Source organism: Hippocampus zosterae, chromosome 10 (assembly GCF_025434085.1).
Source record: "Hippocampus zosterae strain Florida chromosome 10, ASM2543408v3, whole genome shotgun sequence".
Taxonomy (NCBI): Eukaryota; Metazoa; Chordata; class Actinopteri; order Syngnathiformes; family Syngnathidae; genus Hippocampus; species Hippocampus zosterae.
In genome coordinates this window covers 25331750-25359641 of record NC_067460.1, presented here as the reverse complement: position 1 = coordinate 25359641, position 27892 = coordinate 25331750, and the positions used below count along the sequence as shown (strand labels likewise).

Sequence of the window (27892 nt, the reverse complement as noted above, 5' to 3'; positions counted from 1 at the left end):
TGGCATTTGTCGCGACTGTCCCCCCAGAACCTGCTGTTCTCCTACCAACCACCGCAACCGTCCAGCCGCTTCTCGGTGTCGCAGACGGGCGATCTGACCATCACGGGCGCCGAGGACTCCGACGTGGGCTACTACAGCTGCCAGGCTCTCAACATCGCCGGAAGCGTCATCACCAAGGCCTTTCTGGAGGTCATTGACGGTAAAAGTTCAGGCTGCGGAGCCAACTAGGCCAAGTCAACGGGCGGCACTCAATGCGATGGACTCGTTCCCCGACGGCCCACTTCAAATGGATCTTTGACGTCTACTGCCGTCCATGGCAGCGAATGAGTGAAGTGTGAAAGCAAAAACTGATTTTTTAACCGTCAGAGTGGCTAAATTCAAAGCCGGCCTCCGTTCCACCACCCCGCCTTTTCGCGTCATCTCTTCCGAGCCCATTCGTCGTCACGTTCCGCTCAACTCTGCCTCCGCCCGTCCTGTTCTGTGGATCATAATAACAGTTATTAAAGTGAGAAGGCCAGCGCCAAAGCGGTAATGGGGGGGTCACGCCAATAGTGGTTTTCGTCAACCTCCGCAAAACCCAAACGGGCATCATCGTGCGTACGCGGCGTTGCGCGATTGGCCCGAAAAGCTCTTTGTGGCTTGGTGAATGGGGGGGGGGGGGGGTGGAGTGATGAATAATAATGATCACGTGTGTGTGTGTGGGGGTCAAGGCGTTGGCTCAATAAAGCCATTACCTGCTGTGCGCCCACCTCCCAACGTCAAATGTGCGCCGCGGGTCTGAGGCCGTATGATTTGAATTTGCGCTGTTTATGTTTGATATGGCGTCCGCCTGCTGCGGAATGATTAGAAAATTGCTTCCAGTTCTTCAGAATGGCTTGGTTACAAACCCCCCCCCCCCACTCCCCCTGCTCTCATGCTGCTTGTCACCCGTTTGCCACCTTTTGTGACTTCCCTCACACAAAGCTTTGGATGTAATTATTGTGTGTCGACCCCCCCCCCCTTCCCATTTGCACACATAATTACCCAATTCTTTTCTCTTTTGTTTTCCGCAGTGGTGTCAGACCGCCCGCCACCGATCATCAGGCAGGGCCCGAGCAATCAGACGGTGGCTGTGGACGGCACGGCGGTCCTCAGCTGCGTGGCCTCGGGCGGTCCCACCATCCTGTGGAGGAAGGACGGCGCGCTGGTGTCCACTCACGACTCGCGCGTCAAGCAGCTCGAGACGGGCGCTCTGCAGATACGCTACGCCAAGGTCAGACTACGTCCAAAGTGTTCACGCGCTGGACTCTGCAAAGAATCGGCTCGCTGTCAGGAGTTGGCTTTTGCGTGAAACGCCGTGAGTGAGAGCTGAGGGCGGCGGGAGGGTTCGCCCCTTGTCACGGGGTCAGAGGTCGCGTCACTTTGCGGCGCGGCCGTGAGTGTCGGCGTGTCTTGTGGTTTACAAGATTGCAGAGGGAGTGGACCTGCGGTGAAAGCAATGTGGGGGTGATGGGGGTGGGGTCGTGGGGGAGAGGTTGGGCAACCGCACAGCACTTTTGCATGAACAAATTGCTTTTATTCGCAACAAGCGACCGCTAACAACTTCCTGTGATGCAAATCGTTCGCTAGCCTTGGTTGAAGATGGCTTGCTTTTGCTTTTGTTTTTTGTTTTTTAAGTGAAACTAATAGGATGCTCCGTGTGCACTGTGCGCCAACACAAAAAAGTAGAATAACGCCCACACAGACACACACGTTTTTTTTTTTGTCCCCCTTACACCTCTCGCGATCGACTTGGGACCAATCCGCGGACGACCGTTCGATCTGCGACATATTGGGCACCCCTGCAATACATTCATTCATCCTTCATTCATCTTCCGAGCCGCTTGATCCTCACTAGGGTCACGGGGGGTGCTGGAGCCTATCCCAGCTGTCTTCGGGCAGTAGGCGGGGGACACCCTGAATCGGTTGCCAGCCAATCGCAGGGCACACAGAAACGAACCACCATTCGCACTCACACTCACACCTAGGGACAATTTAGAGCGTCCAATCAGCCTGCCACGCATGTTTTTGGAATGTGGGAGGAAACCGGAGCACCCGGAGAAAACCCACGCAGGCCCGGGGAGAACATGCAAACTCCACACAGGGAGGCCGGAGCTGGAATCGAACCCGGTACCTCTGCACTGTGAAGCCCACGTGCTAACCACTGGACTACCGGGCCGCCTCGCAATACATGATGGTTTGAAAAAAAAAAAAAAAACGTAAATGATTTCTCCCCCCACATTAGTCACAATTTGGTAACATTTGTTTTCAGCAATATATACGATTTGTTAGTCCATACATGTTGGTATTATTTTTGACAAGCGATTGTGCAATCGCAAGTGCTGAAAATGGCTTGTTGTCTTTGATGACGCAATGTACAAGGGTTGCTTTTTTTTGGTGCTTTTTTCGGGGCCCATGCCAGCAATATGTATAGCTGCAAATTATTCGTCAAGATACAAATGATCAGCATCAACTGCTGCGTGTGTGTTATCTCAAAACAGGGTGCAAATCACCTCATTAGCTAACTAACCCAACTGTGAGCCGTGATTTAAAAAAAGAAGAAGCTAATGAAAATAGCCGCCGGGTTTAAACATAGCAAGTCACATCTGTTGGCTTCCCAGTGCAGTTTTTTAAGGCGGCGAGGTGAAGGGAGGGGGGGGAGCACTCAGATGCAGAAATTAGTCTGTGCGGCTTTTTCTATTCGGCATCCGCCAGTCAACCTTCCACCCGAAACATGAGAGCGAGATGACGGGGAAACGGCGAACGGCGAATGAGCGCGCTTGGGTGTGTCCGACACTAACGGATCTTTTCCATTTTCTCCAAATGTCTCGCTCCAGCTGAGCGACTCGGGCAACTACGCCTGCATCGCCTCCACGCCCGGGGGCGAGGCCTCGTGGAAAGCCCATTTACAAGTCCAAGGTACGGCAAAAACGCCTCGTCGTCCTCAATGGCGGCGTGGAAATGGGGGAAATGGCGGGCGACTCGTTTCAACTCGTTGTCCCGTCGTCCGATCAGAATTTGGAGTTCCCGTGCAGCCAAACAGACCCACCGACCCCAACCTGATCCCGAGCGCCCCGTCCAAACCCGACGTCACCGACGTCAGCCGCGCCTCGGTCACGCTCTCCTGGAGGCCCAACCTCAACGCCGGGGCCACGCCCACTTCCTACGTCATCGAGGCATTCAGGTAAACGCCTCTGCCAGACATCTTGGATGCATTGTTGTCATTTTTTTTTTTTGATCTGCCATGAAACAAATCCGAAAAAAAAAATCTTGCAAAACTATTGCTTGTATCTTGGATTGTTCTTTTTTTTTTTTTTTTTTTTTTTTGCCCTATCGTTTCAACAGTCAAGTCAAGTCAACAGTATTTATAGAGCACTTTCAAACAGCCATCGCTGTATACAAAATATGCTTCACAAAATACGCCCCCCCCTTTTTTTTTTTTTTGCAAGTGATCCAAATAATATTTGCTTCATGTCTCATAAATCTCAAAAAAATCTCCTAAAATGAATGCATGTAATTCCATTGTTGTTGTTTTTTTTTTTTTTGGTCTTGTTTTCCTTCTCCTGAAACCAACCCCCGTTTGTTTCCGTGTGCAGTCACGCGTCGGGCAGCAGCTGGCAGACGCTGGCGGAACACGTCCGAAGCGAGTCTTTTGTGTTGAAGGGCTTGAAGCCTAGCGCCGTCTACCTCTTCCTGGTGAGGGCCGCCAACGCCTACGGACTGAGCGACCCCAGTCCAATCACCGATGCTGTGAAAACACAAGGTCGGCTACTCCGCAATCTCCCCTTGGCTACACCGGCCCGTGTTTTGGCCTTCTGATTCCTCTTGTTGTGTCGTAGAATTTAGGAATACACAGGAAGACGTAACATTTATAAGCAGAAATGCTAACAGTATTTTACCAACACCGCGGTACGATACTCCACAGTCTCCACTTTGCTGCAGTTGCCCACTTGACGTGATCAGGACTCTGTATCGATGCTGAAAACCAAGTGATTGGCGTGCAAATAAATGTGATGGCGACATCACTGGTGCTAATATGACTTGCCTGCAGACATCCCCCCAACCAGCCAGGGCGTGGACCACCGACAGGTCCAGAGGGAGCTTGGCGAGGTGCTGATCCACCTGCACAACCCCACCATCCTGTCCTCGTCCTCCGTCAGGGTGCAGTGGACGGTGAGTGCCGCTGATGCCGCCTTTGGCGAGCTCCCGGCGGCTTTGTCATTTTGTCTCGCTACGCAGCCTTTAAAAAAAAAAAAAGAAAAAAGCATCCATTTTAACGCAACGGGGAGGCCCGCCAAGCGGCGTGGGCGTGTCCATTCGTGCCCCCCACTCTCTGATTGAAAACAGTGGAGGGCTGTTAAAATAATACGAGTGAGAAAAGAAGAGGCGGCCAACTCTGCTGGCTCTTCAGTGGAAATAGCTTGCAGATGTTGGAAATAAAACCAAATCAAATAAAGGTGGCAGTGGGAGAAGCAAGCGTGACTCGCATGATAGTTGCGCTTCACATTGACCCGTTTTCAAATCAGGTCGTTATAAAATATCAACATTTTGTCCATTTCTACTAAAAAATAAAAATTCCTCGTCTTTTTGGATTTCAGGATACGCAGCATAAAAATAATAACACCCAGCGCGGTCGCTATTCTTTGTTGTCACTGTGAACCTTCCTTCCGTTTTTACTGCTGAACGTAATCATTTGCCTCTTTGTCCACCAGGTGGAGCAGCAGTCCCAGTACATCCAGGGCTACAAGGTGATGTACCGGCCGTCACCAGAGGGGGTGCCGGCGCGCGGCGACTGGGCCACCTTTGAGGTGCGCACGCCCGGCGAGGACAGCGCTGTCGTGCCGCAACTTCGTAAGGGCGTCACGTACCAGTTCAAAGTGCGCCCCTTCTTCAACGAGTTCCAGGGCACCGACAGCGATGTGAAAATTGCACGCACCCTGGAGGAAGGTGCGTGGATGTTTGTGCGCATGTGTGTGTGTGTGTGTGTCCTAGCATGCTTTCGCACTTTAGCACTCACGTGCGTGCTATATCCTCAGCTTGCATGTGTGCGAGGAGACAACAGCTGTTCACACCAGGCAGAGCGGCGGCGGGCGTGAGGGCGCCGAGGGGAGTGTGTGTTTGTTACGGGGGGGCGCGGGGGTTGGGGGGGGGGGTGACATAAAAATGTTCTACACCGAAGCGTATTCGGCTCCATCGATGCATTTTTATACTCCGCAGTCTCCACTTTGCTGCAGAGGCAATTTAACATTGGAGGATAAACAGAGAGACACCTCGGTTTACACTCTGACTCGACTTGTGTGATGGTGTCCACTGTCTCCACTTTTCAGAAAGCACCCGCAGTCTCTTATAGGATCAAATTGCCACATCATTGTAACATTTGAGGACACACAGCGAGACAATGAAAAATTGCTACCTCACTGCAATAGTTGAGAATATGCGACAAATTAAACACATTCTAAGGTGATCCGACCGACTCTCTGACCTCTGACCTAAGCTTTTTCAGTGCTTTTACTCTTTGGTGCAGCGCTACGGTTTCCTGCTGCCCTTAGTCTCCTCTTGGATAAAATCGCAACGTCGTTGTCAAATTTGAGGATGCATAAAATAAGTGCGTGCGTGAGTGAGTCGCATAATCAAAAGCCTCCCAAACAAAAGCCCCCGGGAGGCAAACCAACGGTAGCACGTGTGTTTATTTAGTTATTTCTTCCCGTGTTGTCAAATGTTACCATGACGCGGAATTGTTATTCATGCCGCAGAAGGAAAAACAATACGCCCGCCAGGCCGCCACACCGCCGACTGGAAAGTGTTGACGTGTGTTTTGGTGTTTAATTGAATGCTGCCTGCCATGAAAATGACAGCTTTCGTAGCACGTCGCACTCTTGTTTTTAGCATGTATTTGTCATTATTTTAATCGGAGCTTTAAATGTACTCTAATTTACTCTCAAATTAATGAACCGTCCCGCTCGGTAAATTGAGGATGAAACGCAGCCGCGCTTTTGGTTTGTTTTGTTAAATTGCTGTGAAATGAGGTGAGGGAGTGCGTATGGCACGAAATGGAGGGTTGAGGAAACGAGTGGATCGCTTTCTGTATTTGATTTATTTCAGTCTTTCGTCTTGACAGCTAAAACCTAATTAGAGGAACTCCTTATTTTGTTTTGTCGCGCTAAAACAAAAATATGCCCGGGGGGGGGGGGGGGGGCGTAGAAAATGAAAGGTTGTTCTTTTGAAAATATTTGTTGTAGGTATGATTTTTCTTTCAAACTGCCAGCCAAAATAGCAGGAGTGTGAAACAGCATCCCATTATTCCTTTGTTGTCTGGAACTCGGCAAGACCACCTCCAACTCTTTATGTAGCGCAAAAGGTGTGTCTCATCTCTTTTTTTTTTTTTTCCTGCTTTGTCCACGCTCTCAACCTCCCAACAGTGCCCAGCGCGCCTCCCCGCGAGGTGACTGTGACGGAGAGCAGCGACAACGGGACCGCCGTTGTGGTCTCCTGGCAACCGCCGCCGGAGGAGGAGCGCAACGGGGTGGTCCAGGAATACAAGGTAACCAAGCCCCCGACCCGACCCGTCGGAGAAGTGGAGGCACAGACACAAAGATGGCATGGTTAGCAAGGAAATCAAAAAAAAAAAAAAAGCAGAGCACACTGTTGCGAAATAGTGACATCTAGTGGGCGAAAAGCCCAACTGCGTCAGGTCAATGCGCTCAAGTGTGAAGAAAATAATTTTTTATTGCCCATTATTATTGTATATATTCAAAGAAAATAGGCAAGATTTTATTTCTAATTTAACAAAGTTAAAGTAATTAATATTCCAGAATCTCTGTAATAAGTATCTCTGTCAAAGCTGAACAGAATTTACTTTCACTCCCATTTCATGAATTTTATATGTAAACAAAAGTGGCAGCCGACACAGTATTGTATCGCTTGGCATTCCTTTGCAAGTCTGGCATTTCACATGTTGATCGAAACAACATACATTCATTCAGCCATTTGGAGCTATTGGATGACTTTCATCTCCGGCGCTTTGATTGGCCAGGAAGCGCGCACGCGTGTCGGGAAAGCGAAGCTCCGGGGACGTGGATGTATGCTTCTTTTTTGTGACTCCTACATTTTGGCTCAGCTGGGGAGTGACAGCTCCTCCAAGCCGCTCTAATTGGCTTGAGAGGCATGATTGACGCAGCCATATTTTTGACAGATGCCACAAGATGGCAGCAAAGCTCTTGCAGCAGAAACATCTGAAAGCATCTATGCATGTAGCATGTGCACAAGGATCATGAGCCAGTTTCACATCAACAATGGTGTTGATGTGTACAGTAGTTGAATTAAATCGAGTCGACGATTGGCGTCGAGGGTGCTCCTCTTTAGTTTTTCCGATGACGGCATTTCACATCAACTACACTCGGAGTTAAAAGCATTTAGCTAACAAACTAGCTCACTGATTCAAGGGGAAAATGTCCAATTGAACGTTTGATACCACGACTGATTGTTTTTTTTGTCTCACCCGCGTTAGATTTGGTGCTTGGGGAATGAGAGCAGGTATCACATCAACCGCACGGTGGATGCCAGCACCTTCTCCCTGCTCATTCCCAGTCTGGCTCCGGGAATCCGTTACGGCGTGGAGGTGGCGGCCAGCACCGGGGCGGGCCCCGGCGTCAAGAGCGACGTCACCTACTTCCAACTCGGTGAGCGCAAACCAGTGCAAACCGTGACTTATGAGTAGGGCTGGAGGAAAAAAAAATGTTCAACACCAAATTTTTGGCCAAAGGAGTCTGGAAACCCCCATAGAGGGCTGCGGTTTACAAAATGACAATGCTGAGTGTTGGACTGTGCGCGGCTTAGATGAGTCGGGGCGGATGACGGCGGCGGCGGACCCCCACAACCCGCTGTCGCAGCAAATCTCCGACGTGGTGAAGCAGCCGGCCTTCATCGCCGGCATCGGCACCGCCTGCTGGATCATCCTCCTGGTCTTCAGCATCTGGCTCTACCGGCACAGGAAGAAGAGGAGCGGACTCTCCAGCAGCTACGCCGGCATACGCAAGGGTCAGTCTGGACTTCCGATATGCGCATGAGCACGCCTGGCCTCTAGAGGGCAATGTGACGTCGCAGAATTGGGTGGCGCTTTTGGGTTTTGTGCGTTGCTCTTTCAAGTCATGGCTAAAACGACTTGAGTTCAAAATGCGAGACGATTCCTTTAACTTTGTATTTCTCTACCTTTCTCACACGCGGTAGTTATTTAAGTCCATTTTGTAAATAATAATGTGCATTTATTGGTTGATGTTTCTCTCCCAACAGTGCCATCTTTTACCTTCACACCAACAGGTAAACACAAGCGCAAAGGCATCCGCGTGTGCCCACTCGTAAACTTGAAGACTCCTCATGTTTTTTTTTTGTCTTTGCAGTGGCGTACCAGAGAGGTGGAGAAGCTGTGAGCAGTGCTGGGAGGTAAGTAACGCCAAAAGGTGCAAATGGCGAGCAAAGAAAAAAAAATGCAATAAAAGTCAACTTGAACTGTGCGATGACAAGGAAGACTCCAGTCTAATATTGTCGCAAAGAATAGAATAAGGAAATAAAATGAGAAAATGGAAGACCGAAAATGTAAATAGTACATTGACATGCACATTTTTTGCCTCTAGTGGTTATGATAGAATCAAAATATCATATAAAAAATGAATATACGATGGAGAAATCAATTTTCAAAAATACATTCAAGAAAAAAAGGGAAAAAGGTGGGTAAAAAATACAATCACAATCTGGAAACAAAAAAAAACCATGAATAAAATACATAAAAGGATGTGTAAACGGTACATACCACCCAAAATATAGCTATCCAAAAGGAAAAATTGTGCAACTCCATCTACTCCACTGTTATGTTTTGTTTTGTTTGTTTTTTATAGTCTTGAATTTTCTCATTCAGTTCAGGTAATTAGTCATTGTGAAATCAAATAAAATGATGTTCTGCATGGTGATTTTCGCCCTCTGCCGCACTCTGCGAAAAGAAGATGTCACGAGAGCGAATTTACGTTTCTCTCTCGCTTTATTCAAGATCCCCAACAGACGGTGAAAAAATGGTTGGGTGGGGTGTTCTTTCCCCATCTGATCAACAGAGGGCGTACTGGGACTTTCTCGTGGAGCAAAAAAGAGGGTGTGGTGGTAGTCCACTGTGAGGAAGTCATTAAAACGACCAGCAGGCGGCGCCGTTGCATCACGACAAAAGTGTGACGCAAGCGCCCACACGGGGGCAGTAATCCCCTTTAACATTTCTAGTTCGCCATTCCCAATTTAGCCTTTTTTTTTTTCCTGTGGGCCAAGCCAGGTTCTGCTCGACTTCAATATTTTTGTTGCACCGAATCTGTAGTTTGGTTTGTCAGAAAAACAAAAGGGGGAGGGGCTGGATGATTCAGCAGGTGAGCTTGTGTTGTGACTCGGGTTTGGCGGGCAGTTTGGGACGCTACTTTTAGCCTCATTGCAAGTGACTTTGATCCGTGTGTCTAATCTGGGCGCTTTGCTCATGCCGACGGGGGCTCAGCCAAAGTGTTGTGGCCTTTGGGCAAGGCGAGTACACGCACAATCTGTTTAGCTGGGATTGTTATGTTTGTGCGTGTGTGCGTGTGTGTGTGTGTGTGTGTGTGTGTGTGTGTGTGTGTGTGTGTGTGTGTGTGTGTGTGTCTGTGTCCAAAAGGCAAAAAAAGTACTAAAGCCGGATTTGTAGTTTCCCTCTTCTCAGCTGCTGGATGAATAAACGGCGCCTAATCTTCTCTTTCAATTGTAATGCGACTGCACTTCATTCACGTGAACACCACCGGCTTCTGTTTTTGTGCAAACCAGAGCACAGAACTATTTTTGGCATTGTAAAATGACAACTGCAGTCTTTCTTGAATCTTGAAGTATTTGGGTATTTTTTTTGTGTCCATCTTTTTGTGACACGGTTTCAAACGCTAACGCCTTTCGTTGTTGTCGTGTTTTGGGTGCAGGCCGGGCCTCCTCAACATGGGCGAGTCGGCCACGCAGCCCTGGCTGGCCGACACGTGGCCCAACTCGTGCTCCAATCACAACAACTGCAGCATCAACTGCTGCGCCGCCGGCAACGGCAACAGCGACAGTAACCTGGCCACGTACAGCCGGCCCGGTACGTCAAGCGCAAAAACAACCCAACACAACAACACCAAAGCCACTGAAAATAAGAGTGCGCAGATAAGACCCAGGTGGGGAGTTGCCAGGAGGAAGTAAAGTGTGATATCTGGGTTAGCTCCCCCGAGAGTTCTCTCTTATCCTGTCTGTGTGCGTGTGTGTGTCTGTCTCCACAAGCGCGACCTGCACAAAGGAAATATTAGGATTAAGAGCAGGCGGCTGTGTTTGATTTCTCCCAGGCTAAGGTTGACATGTTTGCAGGTAAAAAAAAAAAGGGAACGCGAAAAGAGAGAGAAGAAACTCGAGATGTTGCTTAGGTGCGTAGCCGACTGTGAAATGAGCAGTTGGAGGTCTACAACAACAAAAAAAAGATCATTCTTAAAATCTTCAAAACAGCTAACAGACCAGCTAGCTTGCAAGCTAGCAGTGTGCATGTCGAGCTGCTACTTTACTTTAAAACTGTTTCTTTTTGAATTTCTGTATCTTTCCATCATTGGGTTGTTCCATCATATCTTTTGTTGGATCATTCTAACTTTGAAGAAGCTATTGAGCCACCTAGCTTCAAAGCTATCGATCGATTAATCGATTTATCTATCTTATATACAAGCTAAGCCAGCTAGAATCTACCTAGCTAGCTAGCTAGCTTAAAGGCTACCTCTGAGCTATATGGATAGGAATGTTTTTTTTAATTTAGTTATTCATCAGTTTATTGATCTGGTTACGCATATGATAAAAAAAGTAGCCCCCTAGCTTCATCCGTTTTTCTGGCTTCGACTTTTTCTCAAGAACTCGCAAGCTATGTAGCTGAAAGCTAGTGTCAAAATGGAGCAAAGTATGTCTGGTAGTTTGGAAAGCGGTTTATTCAATATCAACAATCTAATGATCTTAAATAAGTTTTGCTTGTGTCCAGTAAGTGTCCGCACACGTGACATGTTGTGTAACGGGAAGTAACTGTCCTTTGCATGACACCTGCGCGTGCGCTTGTGTTTGTTTGCGTGTGGGACACTAAGCAGCATGCTTCAGAAATGACAAAGAACGAGTAATTATCCAAACGCGTCTTCCGCTCGCCCACGCAACGGCCCCGGACGCTTTGATAGGGAGTCGCCAGCCTCCTCGGTCAGTAACCCCCCCCTCCCCCCCCCCGTGTCCTCCAGCCGACTGCATCGCCAATTACAACAGCCAGATGGACAATAAGCAGAGCGGCCTGCTGGTGCCCGATCCGGGCGTGTACGGTGAGATGGACCTGTCCAACAAGATCAACGAGATGAAGACCTTCAACAGCCCCAACCTGAAGGACGGCCGCTTGGTGGGCGCCGGCGGGCAGCCCACGCCGTACGCCACCACGCAGCTCATCCAGTCGTCCATCATGAGCAACAACGCCGGCGGAGGGGAGCTCAATGACAAACACTGCTGGAAGCCCCCCGGCGGCGTCCTGCAGCCCAAACAGGAAATGCAGTACAGCATCATGGAGCAAAACAAGCTGAACAAGGGTGAGTGTGCGCAGAGGCCCTCTCGCCGGCAGCCTGGTGGCCCCCGAAAGTCCTCACCGTCACCTTCCGCTTCCTCCTTCCTCCTTCATGTCTGACTTGTGGGCCATTTGCAGACCACCATTCAGTTAAAAGCCAACGCTTGGTCTTTTTTTTTTCATTTTTTTTCCCTCTACGTGGCCCTTTGGAGGAAAACATTTGGCCAGCGCTAATCTAATCTTTCATCATCCGCAACCATGTTGTGATGCGATGCTCTCATCCCCTTCTGCCCCGACGCTATCTGGATCATCTCCAAGGTTCATCTTCAGTGTCAAATTTCCCGAAAGGTCTTTGTCCCTCGCTTTTGACCGCCTCGCCGAACTTGATGAAAAGCAAAGCACACAATTGCGCGGCTTTTTTTTTCTCTGTGCATGTACATGTCAAATGAACCACCTAGCATGACTTGCTAACGCCATTAACACGATCTAGCATGCTGAAGTGTGTTTTTCCTAAGGCTGGATTTTTATTTTTCTCATGTGTTTGTGTTGCATTCGCATGGACATCTAGTTCCCATCCCTCCCCATGTGTGGCGCAAAAGAACAGAATAATGGCTTCGGATGATCGTTTAGAGCAGGGGTCCCCAAACATCGGTCCGGGTCCCCGTTGGCTATCGGGCCGCACATAGAAAGACCAAGATTTTTTTTTTCTGCTGAGCGCCCGTCACCTGCCCTCCCCCCTGTCCCAAGGAACCTGTTGAATTATTTGACCACCCAAGTGATGAAGCGAAAGGCTTAAGAAATGCGAGCGGAGTTTGAACAGCCTGCTCACATCAACATTAGTGCTTAAGTCGCTTTTAACTCGCTGGCAGCCAGCGGATGAATGAAGCAATCAAATCGCGTCATCACCCTAACCCTGTTGCCCCCCCCCCCCCCCATGTCTGCCAATCAGATCGCTACAGAGGCGCCGACACCCCCATGATGCCGGCCACCATCCCATACAGCCACGACAGCCACACGGGGGGCTCCTACAACAGCTCGGATCGAGGCAGCAGCAGCAGCACCTCAGGTAAAGATGTCGGCGAGGCCTGCGCAATGCTTCCAATTTCAATCTGGATCGCAATTTTGAAATTAATCTGATGGGCGCGATTTATTGATTGATTGATTTCCCCCCCCCCCCCCTCCTCCATTTCAAAATCAGGCTCTGCTGCGCTAGCTAATGAAGCACCGCCAGGGGGTGAATGCGATATTCAGGCATCACTAAATTGGCCAAGCAAGAAGCGGGCGAACCCTGCCGAGTCAAAGCGAGATAAGAAAGAGCAACAAATATCAGCTAAGCGCCTTGAAAGTGATCCCTTGTCTGGACATGTGATAAGCTTATGAAGTAGAATTCCAAGTAGCACCGAGACTGGCGATTAAGAACACAACCACAGTCGGAGATGATCTTCGATATGATAACATACAATTATTCCATCGACTTGTTTCGGATTTCGGGCAAAAACAAAATAATGTTGAGTGATTGCTTTCTGTTTACGCTGGAAACTCCAAATACCGTTTGTTAAAAAGGAGTTTTCGTAAAAAATACAGATGTTTCCCCAAAACATGACGATTATTCATCGGGATGACAATATTGATCAAAAAACATTTGGACCACGACGCTCAACATCAAACATTCAAGGACTCTTCTTTGATTTTTGTCCTGTGTAAGCAAGTTAGCATTTATTTCACATTTAGTTTCCCCGTAATTGGCTTTTGCTTTAAACGTGGAACTGCCTCTTAATTGTTTCGGGGGGGGGGGGGGCAAGGAGAAATGGGAGCACATTTTCGAGACGCCATGCAAGGCTGCCGCCCTTAATGTCACGTATCCATTCAGATTTTCCATTTCAAGTTGCAGTCATCAGGCCCTCACAGCTCATTGGTTCGCGCGCTCGCTATTAATTGGACACGCTTTTCTTTCCGCAGCATTTTCTTTTACTGCCGGGGGGGGGGGGGGGGGGGGTAAACACCTGCCTCTATTGCACGTCCCATTACTGTAGCCCTGGAAGGCACGTGGGCGCCCGTTCAAACAAAGTCTCGGCATTCTTCATGCATTTTGATTTTGTGGTCAATTCATACTCGGCGAGTCATCTGTCAATCATTTGGACTTGAGCACAAGGTGGTTCAAAGTTTCAAGTTTTTTTCTTGTGTATGTTGCGGAGCAGGCAGCCAGGGTCAGAAAAAGGGAGCGCGCACCCCCAAGCCGCCCAAACAGAGCACAATGAATTGGGCCGACCTCCTGCCTCCCCCGCCCGCCAACCCGCCTCCGTCGCGCAACGCCGAGGACTACTCGCTGTCATTGGAAGAAAGGTACGCATCTGCCCGAGGAGGGTTTTTTTTGGGGTGGGGGGTGTTAATCTGTGTCAAACCTTGATGGAGGGGTGCCATGAATATTTCCCACAATGTTTTCCTGCAACCCGCGCGCGTCTCCGGCAAATGATGTGGAAATAATGAGCCTTCACTTCCCTCTCCGTCGTTGGCAGCCGCCAGCCAGACATGCAGTGCTCCATGCCGCCCTCTCACATGTACCTGCAGCCCGACGAGCTCGAGGAGATGATGGAGGAGGGGGGGGAGGAGGAGGAGGAGGAGATGGAGATGGAGCGGGGGCCCACCCCGCCTGTCCGCGGCACCGCCTCCTCCCCCGCCGCCGTCTCGTACAGCCACCAGTCGACCGCCACGCTCACGCCCTCGCCGCAGGAGGAGGTGACGCCCATGCTGCGGGAGCACGAGCGCAGGTACGCTCGTGCCGATGGCGCGCCGTCGCCGTCGCCTCGCTTTTCTCTTTCTCGCTCTGTGTTGACGATGGGGAGTTTGAAAAGCGGCTTTAAATGTTGTTTAACGGCAAAGTCAAATCAAAATATGAATATTTTCCACGCGCCGCCTATTACAAGTGAAGGTGTAGAAAAAGCCCCCGGTTTTTAACCGTATCAGGGGGGCAGCCATTTTGGGCCACTTGCTGTTGACTGAAAATGCCATCCGGGTGGTCACGCGGGACCTGGTTTCTAGTTTTTGGTCACGTGTCGATGGTAAAGTGAGCCCTGAGGCACCGTGACGTGCGAAATTAAAATGGCCACTTCAAAGCAAGATTTTTTGTGGGTCTGTTCACAATAGACTCGAGGACCAAATTTTGATGTTGCTAAGTCAGGGGTGCCCAAGCGTTTGAAACATGCAGCATAGGGCTTCTCCAGGGGCCAGACTTGAGCACCTCTGCGCTCAGCGTCCGAGGCGAAATCCCCCCCCCCCCCCCCCCCCAAAAAATATCTCCAGTTGTCCCGGAGCTCATTTTGTGGTCCCACTTTTCTTTTGTCTTTTGTCCCGTTTTGTCCCGTTTCTTCCTCACATCATCCTGAACCCCACCCCTTCTCGTCATCTCTCCAGGCGCCACGGCGTGAGCCCCCCTCCCCAACGCATCTCGCCCTCACATACGTACGGCTACATGGCCAGCCCCGGCGACACCGACGGCGACGAGGACGAGGGCGAAGGGCGGATCCCCGAAGAGGACGAGGACACGGACGCCGAGTTGGCCAAGATGAACTACCGGCGCGGCCACCCGCACCCGCACGCGCACCCCCACCACCTGCAGACGCACCCGCGCCGGCTGCTGCTGCGGGGCATGGAGCAGACGCCGGCGTCTAGCGTGGGCGACCTGGAGAGCTCGGTGACGGGCTCCATGATCAACGGCTGGGGCTCCGCCTCCGAGGAAGATAATGTCTCCTCGGGGAGGTCCAGCGCCGTCAGCTCCTCCGACGGCTCCTTCTTCACCGATGCCGACTTCGCGCAGGCCGTCGCCGCCGCCGCCGAGTACTCGGGCCTGCGGGTGGCCAAGCATCCCGCAACGCAAAGCCAGGAAGGTGCGGCGCTGTCGGATTGCTTTTCAATAAAGTCAACCAAAAAAAAAAAATGGTACATAACCCCGACCTCTTTTTTTTTTTTTCTTTCTTAGCGCGGAAATACCAAATCACCCCGGCGGGCCACCGTCCCGGCAGTCCGGTGTCCACGGACAGCAGCATGAGTATGGCGGCCGTGCACAGGAGGCCTCCCAAGAAGCAGAAGCAGCACCCCGCCGTGGGCAACCAGCGACGGGAAGCCTACAGCGAAGGTAGGAGGGGAGAACGCTTGCCTGATGGTTTGATTCTCCTATTTTTTTATTTACGAGCCATCATTTGAGAATAAGCAATGCTTCTCCTCCACATCGAGAGGAGCCAGATGAGGTGGCTTGGGCATCTGATTCGGATGCCTCCTGAGCGCCTCCCCGGTGAGGTGTTCCGGTCATGTCCCACCGGGAGGAGACCCCGAGGAAGACCCAGGACACGCTGGAGAGACTACGTCACCCAGCTGGCCTGGGAACGTCTCGGGATCCCCCGGGGAGAGCTGGAAGAAGTAGCTAGGGAGAGGGAAGTCTGGGCTTCCCTGCTAAAGCTGTTGCCCCCGCGACCCGGCCCCGGATAAGCGGTAGATGATGGATGGATGGATGGATGGAAAATCAAGGAAAGGAGTCCAAAGAGTGGAATTTCGTCTTGCGCCCGCCTCAATCGTTCATGTACCGTATTTTTCGGATTATATGTCGCACGGGCCCAAAAATGCGTAATTAAAGAAGGAAAAAAAAACAACGGATGGATGTTCATGCAAAGTGTCCGGTGCTAGCAAAGTCATTATTAGCGCAAAGTGTGAAAATTGAAGTGCTGCCAACGTCTCGGTGCACACCTGATGCGGGGGGGGGGGGGGGGGCGGGGTGCGCGCCGCTGGCCGTCCTCTTCGGTGTCGGCCGCCCTTGAGTGCTGGAAGCAGCTTGACAGCGCCATTTAATATCCAGCTCGGTGGGAGCCGGCAGAGCGGCGACATATTCGAGCCCCCCCCCCCCCAGCCGACGGCTTGCGCTGCCGAGATTCCTTCCCCATCCTCCTCTTGCTCTGTCTTTGTTTGAGCGGCGATGGCTCGGCCCTGACGGTTTCGTCCGTCCGTCTGTCCGCCGCTTGATTGCATTTGATCTAAATGGATTGTTTTTCATTTGGAGGTTATTGCCTGCACCCCCCCCCCCCCCCGCCCCCCATCCCATCCCCCGTCCCCCGCTCCTCTTTGCTTCCATCCTGTCTCCCTGCAGCCCCTACGAGCTGCGTGGTGTGAAGGTGATCAAATAGAAGTTGGGGCTGTGGGGGGGGGGGGGGGGGTTATATACACAATAATAACCATTTGATAAGATTTTAGTTTTTGGTTGATTATTTTCATGCACATTTTGTATTTTTAATGACCAGATTTGAAACAAAAGACACTCTGTTTTAATTCTTATTATTGACGGAATGTATTTTTTTTCTTCTTCCGTGCTTCTCAACTGGATTTAAATCAGGAAGGGGGGGAGCACACCCGCCTCCCAACTTTTCATTCATATCTTTTCTATCACAGCTTTTACGTGACGGCATCCGGTCGCTTCCTGTATTTCGTTTGACCATAAAGACGCATTATGTTGATTAAATCCAGTCGAGATGGAAAAAAAAAAAAAATGCCCAGAATTCTTCTGACAAGATCCAATCTCTGTTCTTGTCGATTCTTCAAACACGTCAGTCGTTTGATTTGCTGCAGACTGAGAATCGTCTGCCACAAAGACGTCTTGAATTGATTCATTTGCCTCTAGCGGCAACTTGCCCCGCCCCTTTGACCTTCCCCGTCGTTGTGCACGGTCCATATGGAAGAAAAACGCCCCCCCCACCCCCTCCACTCCACAACCCTCCTGCTTTTTATTGCTTTCCGTCGCATGTCCAGTTTGGATTACTGTTGGAATCTTTGCGTTTGCCGGCAAGTTCTGGACTGACGGTGTCAAGTACGGCTGTAATGTTGACCGGACTTTGCCGTGTTTCTCCCTCAGATCTTCCACCGCCACCCATCCCTCCGCCGGCGGTGCTCAAGTCCCCCACGCACCCGTCCAAGGTGGGCCTGGACGGCCGGGGGGTGGTCTCGCCCAAATCCACAGACAAGCGAGGGGCGGCGGGATTCCGACCCAAAGAAGGCTCGGACCCCAGAACCAGCTCGGCGGAACGCAGGGAGGCCCAAGAGAGACAGAAAGCGCAGGGGGGCAAAGGCGGCCACAGGGGGCGCCAACAACTAGGTACGGGATACAGGGAGACGGCCATTTTGCTTGACTTGTTGCTCCATACCCCAAAATGCTAAGGGTCACTTTTTGGAAAATTCAACCTTGGAAGACAGTTTTTGCAAAGCAGCATGAAATTTGGTGGCAACGTCTATCACGACTAAACCAAAAAGTCTCCAAAAACAAAAACATTTCTCAATTGGGGGGGGTGTGGGGGGGAATTCAGCCTCTGGAGCAAATTTTATTTGTCATGAAATGTGTTAATCGTGTCTATTATGAGCAGACCCAAAGTCAGACGCAGGAAGTCTGCCATTTTGTTTTCAAGTTGTTATTTCTGAGTTCAAAAAAAAAAGAAAACAACACCTTGTGGAGATTTTGGAATGGTGACGGTTATTTGCGCCCCGGCAGGTACGGAGGACATACTGCCCTACAGCCGACCGCAGTTTCCGGCGGTCAACAGCCCGAGGGAGCCCAGCTCCTCCAGCTCCATGTCCTCCAGAGGCTCGGGGGGGCGGCGGCGAGGCGACGCGGGCCACAGGAACCCGGCCGACGTCAACCTCAGCGCCACGGGGGCTTTCCACACACGAAATGAAGAGCTTGAGGTACCAAATATCGGAGCATTAGCAAAAATGTGTGACGCTAACGTCGTTGTTTTGCCACTTTTTGTCCAGATGGTGGAAAGCTGAAGAAGACAAATAGGATGATTCTTTTTTTTTTTTTTTGCCAATCACCCCTATTTTCTGTCTTACATAAATCAGTATTTTGCCGCTATTTCAGCGACCAATCATAAAGCATCCCAGCATTTCTTTACATTCGGAAAACGTGCCGAGGTCTCCTTTTTTATCTTCTAATTTATCACAGCAAAGGGGAGATCAGGAAAGAAAACGAATGTTCAAGTGGCCCGTTAGGATATTTATGTTGAATTCCAATGCAATATGGAGTGAAGTCTGGGGGGTGGGGGGGTCGAGAGTTTCTTTTTGTCGAGTCGGCACACATGCAAGCAGGGAGGGCTGGACTTTTAGTGTGTAAATATCCGTACGGTATGTCAAACCCATTGTGGTACCGCAATTTGTCCCCCCCCCCCCTTTGTTTGTTGTTGTTGTTGTTTTAATGGGAATCCTAATTTTATTATGCCAGTAAATATAAATATTTTATCATTTCCATCCATGTTTGTCAATTGCAACCCCAAGTGCCACTCTGGGATTTTTTTTCTTTTTTTTTTTTGTAATGCACTGTTATGTTTCATGTTTTTGGAGAATGTTATTTGCTTTTTTTGTTTTGTTGTTTGTTTTACATTGGTTTTAAAAGCACAATCACTAAACTTTATTTTAAACCATGTTGTCTATTAATCCTTTTGTCTTACCGGCAGGAAACTGCAGGTGAAGACAAAAGAGTCGAGTTAATCCTGATGATGATGATGATTTGGTTGGTAACGTTCGGCGTTTTACGAAGGCACGTCTCCTCCTCCGGTTCTCAAGTGACAGAGGGGAGGAGGACAGTTCATGTGAGTCACAGCTGCAATGTAAATATTTGTTTGGCATTGACCGTAATATCAACGATTGCACATGAAACTGACAGGAGGGGGGGAACAAATGAAAAAAAAAATGGCTTCGATTTGTCGATTAAATGCACTTAAAGGAATGTCAAATCAAAGAAGGCGAGAGGGGCGATCTGGAGAGGACGAAGAGCTTTTTTGGTGGACAAAACGGAAGCGATGAAGGCCCCGCCCGTCTTTTTTTTTCAAGGGAGCTAAGGGTGCTGTTGTTTATTCATAGGACATCTGCAAACATTTGTTTCATAATGCAAAAAAAGGAAAAACAAATAAAAAGATGAATAATTAAAAAAAACTTCAAACAGATGTGTATGTACTTTTTATTATTTGTCCATCTTTAGTAATAGTGTTTCAATTTTTGATTTATTTCAGGCCAACTTCTGTATTTCCTGTCTCGGTATTCGCTTTGAAACACGTGTTGATAAGTCGTTTTTAGCCGGAAGAAAAACGACCATGTATAGTAAGGCGTTTTTAGATGAAAAAAAACGGCCATGTATAGTAAGGCGTTTTTAGCCGAAAAAAAAGACCATGTATAGTAAGGCGTTTAAACCCGAAAAAACGACCATGTGTATAGCAAGGCGTTTTTATGTGAAAAAAACGACCATGTATAGTAAGGCGTTTTTAGCCCAAAAAAACGACCATGTATAGTAAGGCGTTTTTTGGCCCCAAAAAAAACGACCATGCATAGTAAGGCGTTTTTTGGCCCCAAAAAAACGACCATGTATAGTAAGGTGTTTTTCTAGACTTAAAAAACGACCATGTATAGTAAGGCGTTTTTAGCCCAAAAAAACGACCATGTATAGTAAGGCGTTTTTAGCCCAAAAAAACGACCATGTATAGTAAGGCGTTTTCAGCCCCAAAAAAACGACCATGTAAGGCGTTTTTAGCCCCAAAAAAACGACCATGTATAGTAAGGCGTTTTTAGCCCACAAAAACGACCATGTATAGTAAGGCGTTTTCAGCCCCAAAAAAACGACCATGTATATAGTAAGGCGTTTTTAGAAGAAAAAAACGACCATGTATATAGTAAGGCGTTTTTAGAAGAAAAAAACGACCATGTATAGTAAGGCGTTTTTAGCCCCAAAAAACCGACCATGTATAGTAAGGCGTTTTTAGACGAAAAAAACGACCATGTATAGTAAGGCGTTTTTAGATGGACAAAAACGACCATGTATAGTAAGGCGTTTTTAGCCCCCAAAAAACGACCATGTATAGTAAGGCGTTTTCAGCCCCAAAAAAACGACCATTTATAGTAAGGCGTTTTTAGATGAAAAAAACGACCATGTATAGTAAGGCGTTTTTAGAAGAAAAAAACGGCCATGTATAGTAAGGCGTTTTTAGCCCCAAAAAAACGACCATGTATAGTAAGGCGTTTTTTGGCCCCAAAAAAACGACCATGCATAGTAAGGCGTTTTTTGGCCCCAAAAAAACGACCATGTATAGTAAGGTGTTTTTCTAGACGAAAAAAACGACCATGTATAGTAAGGCGTTTTTAGCCCAAAAAAACGACCATGTATAGTAAGGCGTTTTTAGCCCAAAAAAACGACCATGTATAGTAAGGCGTTTTCAGCCCCAAAAAAACGACCAATGTAAGGCGTTTTTAGCCCAAAAAAAACGACCATGTATAGTAAGGCGTTTTTAGCCCACAAAAACGACCATGTATAGTAAGGCGTTTTCAGCCCCAAAAAAACGACCATGTATATAGTAAGGCGTTTTTAGAAGAAAAAAACGACCATGTATATAGTAAGGCGTTTTTAGAAGAAAAAAACGACCATGTATAGTAAGGCGTTTTTAGCCCCAAAAAACCGACCATGTATAGTAAGGCGTTTTTAGACGAAAAAAACGACCATGTATAGTAAGGCGTTTTTAGATGGACAAAAACGACCATGTATAGTAAGGCGTTTTTAGCCCCCAAAAAACGACCATGTATAGTAAGGCGTTTTCAGCCCCAAAAAAACGACCATTTATAGTAAGGCGTTTTTAGATGAAAAAAACGACCATGTATAGTAAGGCGTTTTTAGAAGAAAAAAACGGCCATGTATAGTAAGGCGTTTTTAGCCCCAAAACAACGACCATGTATAGTAAGGCGTTTTTAGCCGAAAAGAAACGACCATGTATAGTAAGGCGTTTTTAGACGAAAAAAACGACCATGTATAGTAAGGCGTTTTTAGCCGAAAAGAAACGACCATGTATAGTAAGGCGTTTTTAGACGAAAAAAACGACCATGTATAGTAAGGCGTTTTTAGCCCCAAAAAAACGACCATGTATAGTAAGGCGTTTTTAGCTGAAAAGACCATGTATAGTAAGGCGTTTTTAGAAGAAAAAACGACCATGTATAGTAAGGCGTTTTTAGTCGAAAATAAAAGACCATGTATAGTAAGGCGTTTTTAGCCGATAAAAACGACCATGTATAGTAAGGCGTTTTTAGCTGAAAAGAAAAGACCATGTATAGTAAGGCGTTTTTAGAAGAAAAAAACGACCATGTATAGTAAGGCGTTTTTTAGCCGAAAAGAAAAGACCATGTATAGTAAGGCATTTTTAGCCGATAAAAACGACCATGTATAGTAAGGCGTTTTTAGACGAAAAAAACCGACCATGTATAGTAAGGCGTTTTTAGCCCTAAAAAAACGACCATGTATAGTAAGGCGTTTTTAGCTGAAAAGAAAAGACCATGTATAGTAAGGCGTTTTTAGCCCCCAAAAAACGACCATGTATAGTAAGGCGTTTTCAGCCCCAAAAAAACGACCATTTATAGTAAGGCGTTTTTAGACGAAAAAAACGACCATGTATAGTAAGGCGTTTTTAGAAGAAAAAAAACGGCCATGTATAGTAAGGCGTTTTTAGCCCCCAAAAAACGACCATGTATAGTAAGGCGTTTTTATGTGAAAAAAAACGACCATGTATAGTAAGGCGTTTTTAGACGAAAAAAACGACCATGTATAGTAAGGCGTTTTTAGCCCCCAAAAAACGACCATGTATAGTAAGGCGTTTTCAGCCCCCAAAAAACGACCATTTATAGTAAGGCGTTTTTAGATGAAAAAAACGACCATGTATAGTAAGGCGTTTTTAGAAGAAAAAAACGACCATGTATAGTAAGGCGTTTTTAGCCCCCAAAAAACGACCATGTATAGTAAGGCGTTTTTAGCTGAAAAGAAAAGACCATGTATAGTAAGGCGTTTTTAGCCCCCAAAAAACGACCATGTATAGTAAGGCGTTTTCAGCCCCAAAAAAACGACCATTTATAGTAAGGCGTTTTTAGACGAAAAAAACGACCAAAGGCGTTTTTAGAAGAAAAAAACGGCCATGTATAGTAAGGCGTTTTTAGCCCCCCAAAAACGACCATGTATAGTAAGGCGTTTTTATGTGAAAAAAAACGACCATGTATAGTAAGGCGTTTTTAGACGAAAAAAACGACCATGTATAGTAAGGCGTTTTTAGCCCCCAAAAAACGACCATGTATAGTAAGGCGTTTTCAGCCCCCAAAAAAACGACCATTTATAGTAAGGCGTTTTTAGATGAAAAAAACGACCATGTATAGTAAGGCGTTTTTAGAAGAAAAAAACGACCATGTATAGTAAGGCGTTTTTAGACGAAAAAAAAGACCATGTATAGTAAGGCGTTTTTAGCCCCAAAAAAAACGACCATGTATAGTAAGGCGTTTTTAGACGAAAAAAACGACCATGTATAGTAAGGCGTTTTTAGACGAAAAAAACGACCATGTATAGTAAGGCGTTCTTAGCCCCCAAAAAACGACCATGTATAGTAAGGCATTTTTAGACGAAAAAAACGACCATGTATTGTAAGGCGTTTTTAGCCGAAAATAAAAGACCATGTATAGTAAGGCGTTTTTAGAAGAAAAAAACGACCATGTATAGTAAGGCGTTTTTAGCCCCAAAAAAACCGACCATGTATAGTAAGGCATTTTTAGACGAAAAAAAACGACCATGTATAGTAAGGCGTTCTTAGCCCCCAAAAAACGACCATGTATAGTAAGGCATTTTTAGACGAAAAAAACGACCATGTATTGTAAGGCGTTTTTAGCCGAAAATAAAAGACCATGTATAGTAAGGCGTTTTTAGAAGAAAAAAACGACCATGTATAGTAAGGCGTTTTTAGCCCCAAAAAAAACGACCATGTATAGTAAGGCATTTTTAGACGAAAAAAACGACCATGTATAGTAAGGCGTTTTTAGCCGAAAATAAAAGACCATGTATAGTAAGGCGTTTTAGCCGAAAAAAACGACCATGTATAGCAAGGCGTTATTGGGGCGGGGGAGCGGGGGTTGTGAACCTGACGCTTACTTTACTGCGGATTACGGAGCAATGGAACCAGTAATTTTTTTTTGGAAAGATCGGAAATCAACTGCCACAAAGTGCAAAAAGAGCAACGGCGTTCGTCCATCTCCTTGTGTTAATTTGCTGCTTCAGTGACACGCATCACTGAAGGAGGGGTTTGAGCTCAATGTAACCCCCCCACCCCCCTTCCTTCTTGTACAAGTAGTGCGCCCACGCGCTGTTCAAATTATGAAGCATAATAGCGACAGTCATGCATTTCTAAAGGCTTTTCTTCCCACCTGACATGAATGTCGCCTTCCTGTTTATGTGTTCCCCACCTGCCCCCCCCCTCCCCTCCCATATCTTATCTTTTGGACGGGAGGCACGTACGCAGCTGCTGGAGCATATCATTTCATTTCCACACCAAACTGTGCTGGTGTCTGATCATGCCTGCATTCAGGGGCGACCTACTGGGAAGGTGTTTGACGGAAACGACATCATTATTTATTCCAGGCGCACATGAAGCGGCTGATGTTTTATCCATCATCGCCTCCACTGTCGAGTGAGAGTGATGTCATCGAGCCAATGTCACATGACCTAACACAGAAAATGGGCTGCGCCTAGTTTGAAACCCTAACCCTGCTTTGGAAATCTAATTTGACCCCCCCCCCCCCCCCAACACACACACTTAGAAGGCCTAACCCTAGTTGGAAACTCTTACTTTGAAAATCTAGTCATCCTTTGAAAGCCAATTGGAAAACCCATCCTACTGAGCAACCCGATGTTTGAAACCTAATCCTAGTTTGAAAGCCTAACACTTGGTTGGAATTGGAATTGGAAACCCTAACCCCACTTTGCAACCCTAATGTGAACCCCCGATTCCAGTTTGAAAGACGGCCCCAACAAAATCATGGCTGCGGCTCAACGACTTGAGACTGTGGTGGTCCTTTTTTCAAATATATTTTATTTTATTTGATATTGAGGTGGGTACAAGGGAAAAAGCAAAAGAACATGTCTTCATTGTTATCTCACGGGAGAGGGGGGGGGGGGGGGGGGGGGGGGAGAAGGAGCACGCTCCCCTCTGTGCGCGGCCGCCACATCCGTTGTGGAGGCCAGGAGGACATGCGAGGGGATCCCGACGTGACTCGCAGAGTGAATGCACCAAAAATTTCACCCGACCACTTTTTAAAATCATCTTTCTTTGTTTTTTTTTTTTAATTATGAAAAAGGCAGTACACACAGAGAGGTTACAAAGGACCGACGATATTGAAAGAAAAATAATTTGGGCTCCTCCTGCACACCGGAGAGCTCCTTCACACGGAACGCCTCGCGCATTCGACTTTACGAATACAAACAGAAATGAAAAACACTCGTCGCACACCACAAATCGTTATGCATATTCCACGAGACTTTTTTTTTAAGTCTTTTTTTTTTCCAAATAAATACAAAAGTTGGTTGTGGTGTCAACGTAAAAGGGCCAACATGATTATTGGACATTAGAAATTGCAATTTGGTCTTTTTTTTTTTTTTTTGTCTGAATGTGGGGCACCGCATTCTGGATAGAATGTCTATACAGATATAAATATACACGTATATACATCAACACCAGCAGAATGTAAAAGAACCTGAGATACTCTCATGCACCTCATTTCCAGAAAACACTGGCCTCTGTGCCCATTGAAATGAATGAAGTGACGTCACGACAACCTCGCAACCCTTTAACAGCAAAAAAAAAAAAACACAAAAGAAATGATCAAAGCACAAAAAATGTTGAGCAGCAGATATTTGGTCGAAGGCAAAGAAACAAGCACAACATCATCTGATGCCGTGTGTGTGTGTGTGTCTGCAGAATTGGAAGCTTCTTAAAGGAAGACCATAAAAAGTGACAAGTTTAGCCTCGCAATATTTTGCCCCATATTACAACTTGATTGGACGAAAATTGCAACTTGATTCCCATTGGGTATTTTTAAGCTTTTGTCAAAATATTACAGATTTTTCTTGTAAAATTCAGCTGAGGAAAATTAAAAACAATTTTCAAGGATAGGGGCATAAAATAGCAACTAGAAGTACTTTTTTTTTTAAGTTCAATGAATAAAAGTGCAATATTACAACAAAAATCTAAGTCTTAAGAATTCTTGGAGTTTATTTTGAATATTAATCAATGAAAAATTACAACTACAAACATTTCCGTGAATTAGACGTTTTATTTTGAATTATTCCAATTTGACAAATGACTTTTGTTGTGATAAAAGAAAAAAAATATATCAGAACATGAATCTTTCAAGAAAGATAAAAACTGGTAAAAAGCAGCACAATTTAGTAGTCGGTAAACAGCTGCGTGCATGCGTGCGTGTGTGTGTGTGTGTGTGAGAGACATGTCACTTCCCAAAAAACCTCGTCACAACTGCAGACGGGCGTCTCTCGGATGAGGGCGACTGAACATCAGTTGAGGAGCAAAGCGGTCAAGTGCTCCGTAAAAATAAACCCAAAATATTCATTCCAAAAAATCAAATTGACATGTAAACAATTGGACGCTCCACATTTGCGCAAGTGCCGAAACACCACATCAGTGTGGTCAAATCGTTCAAAACTGCATTAAAAACAAAAAAAAAACAACAACTCCCAAATGAATAATTCGTTGCGTTAAAGTGACAGTTTCCTCTTCGAGTTTCCTGGCTGCCTCGCCAATTTTTTTTTTTTTTTTTTTAAACAAGACATCTCTGTACATTTTGCACGATATAATTCTCTTCGTCTTCTCTTTATAGTACAGAAACTCCTCTTCACATCATCACCTTCATGTCAGCAGGAGCTATGGTCTTTTTTTGTGCTTATCACCAAAAGTTGCAGTGCAAAAAAAAAAACTAAACAATAATTATAATAATATTACAATAATTAATAGTGACTATTAACAGATTCTTTCGGGGGGAAAAAATGACAATTTTATGGCACAGCAGCCACACCATTCACATATAGTACAATAATAAAACAAAAAAAACAAACCAAAAAAACTGTTGGAGGCTTGCATAGCAACAGCAAGTTAAAAGAAGATATTTACAAGGAAAGTTGAGGTTAGAAAAGGGCGCTCACCGGAAATTGTGTGCTTTGTTGGACACAAAAAAAAAACCACACAGTCCAAATTTTCCTCAAAGACAAAAACCATAGTGAGATGTACAATATGTCTGTGTCTATACATCATACGCGGACACTTCCATGTACACTTCCGACAGCCCGCCGCTCCGGTTGACAGTCGTCGTTGCCCTTGACAAAATGGGGGCGGGGGGACTCAACCATTACTTTTTTTTTTTTGAAGATCTCATCCAGGTGAAACACTCTGTGAAGGTGAACGGGAAAAAAAAACAATAGTCATGGGCTGCCCAATTCACAACACTTAACAATAAATCCTCATCGTGCGTCACGGAGGTTAAAAAAGAAGTCAAAGTTGCGCCTTTCAAAATAAGACAAGCGCCGTTTTTGCACTTACATAGCTCTCCTGAGTACTGCCCTTGTCCGTTGGCGCCCAGGAAGTCGGCGTGCTCCATGGCCGTCCACTGCTGCGGCTGGCGCGGGCCTTCCTGCTTGCGGGGCCCCGTCGAGCCCTTGGAGGAGGCCGTGCCCGACGAGCTGTGGCCGCCCGGCGACGGGAAGGACGGTCGGTGGTACGGCAGGCAGCCCTCCTCTGAGCGCACAAACATTTGGAAAGACGTCAGCGACCAGCGAAATCGATGGAGAGCGTCGCTCTTTTATCCCACGGGTTCATTCCGAAATCGGCAAATGGAGTCATTTTGGTGGGGCTTGCCAGGGCCAGAGTGGCTAACTTGGCGCGCCGTGAATTTTCCGCCTTGGTCAGCCTGCTTTATTGAATGTTTGGGCTGCTAAAGTCTCCTCTCTGACAAGCTAAGCTAACTAGCATCCCCCACCCCCCTTCAGCCCAATCAGCACTTGGGGTTAGCTTAGCTCCATACAGAGGAAGCGCAATCAAAAGTAAAGATTGATAACAGAAGGAAAGACTGTCACAGAAAAGGAAAAGGGCTCCGCTTGAGAAACCAAACTCAAAAAGCAGGTGAGCTGTGATTGGCTGTTACCTGAGCAACTGTGATGTCATTTTCAGTCGCCCGCAAGTGGCAAAATGGCTGCCGCCTGACATGACAAAAACCGGCGGACTTCTCCACTGAATTCAAATCCCGGAAACGCAATAACGTGCCGTGTGGAGGCGGATGCAACATTTTGTAAAGAACATTTTCGCAGTTGACTTCCCCTTTAAAGAAAAGCAACGGTATCCAAAGAAGGCAAGGAAAAACCTCAACAGAGATATCGGCCTAACGATGGAACCTCAGACAGAAAGC

At 47.1% G+C, this 27892-nt stretch overlaps 2 protein-coding genes across 6 annotated transcripts in view; one reads left to right on the top strand and one right to left on the bottom strand.

Moving 5' to 3' along the window:
* Positions 1 to 19701, top strand: part of LOC127608548 (roundabout homolog 1-like) — a 121242-nt gene extending 101541 nt beyond the window's left edge. For 3 of the 4 annotated variants that reach the window (XM_052077668.1, XM_052077670.1, XM_052077671.1), the window contains 21 exons: positions 28 to 199; positions 1053 to 1252; positions 2856 to 3202; positions 3615 to 3781; positions 4070 to 4191; positions 4731 to 4965; positions 6438 to 6559; positions 7526 to 7697; positions 7855 to 8055; positions 8308 to 8334; positions 8415 to 8457; positions 9987 to 10141; positions 11298 to 11633; positions 12558 to 12674; positions 13807 to 13951; positions 14125 to 14376; positions 15020 to 15492; positions 15585 to 15740; positions 17502 to 17741; positions 18132 to 18325; positions 18395 to 19701. In XM_052077668.1, coding sequence (XP_051933628.1) covers positions 28 to 199; positions 1053 to 1252; positions 2856 to 3202; positions 3615 to 3781; positions 4070 to 4191; positions 4731 to 4965; positions 6438 to 6559; positions 7526 to 7697; positions 7855 to 8055; positions 8308 to 8334; positions 8415 to 8457; positions 9987 to 10141; positions 11298 to 11633; positions 12558 to 12674; positions 13807 to 13951; positions 14125 to 14376; positions 15020 to 15492; positions 15585 to 15740; positions 17502 to 17741; positions 18132 to 18325; positions 18395 to 18409 — 3891 coding nt within the window. In that variant the 3' untranslated portion in view covers positions 18410 to 19701. The remainder of the gene's footprint in view (positions 1 to 27; positions 200 to 1052; positions 1253 to 2855; positions 3203 to 3614; positions 3782 to 4069; positions 4192 to 4730; positions 4966 to 6437; positions 6560 to 7525; positions 7698 to 7854; positions 8056 to 8307; positions 8335 to 8414; positions 8458 to 9986; positions 10142 to 11297; positions 11634 to 12557; positions 12675 to 13806; positions 13952 to 14124; positions 14377 to 15019; positions 15493 to 15584; positions 15741 to 17501; positions 17742 to 18131; positions 18326 to 18394) is intronic. The other variant, XM_052077669.1, reaches the window with a different exon arrangement.
* A 5357-nt stretch (positions 19702 to 25058) lies between these two features.
* robo2 (roundabout, axon guidance receptor, homolog 2 (Drosophila)) overlaps positions 25059 to 27892 on the bottom strand; it is a 264283-nt gene continuing 261449 nt past the window's right edge. For both annotated transcript variants that reach the window (XM_052077678.1, XM_052077679.1), the window contains 2 exons: positions 27031 to 27225; positions 25059 to 26880 (listed from right to left, as the gene is read on the bottom strand). In XM_052077678.1, the coding sequence (XP_051933638.1) occupies positions 26879 to 26880; positions 27031 to 27225 (197 nt within the window). In that variant the 3' untranslated portion in view covers positions 25059 to 26878. The remainder of the gene's footprint in view (positions 26881 to 27030; positions 27226 to 27892) is intronic.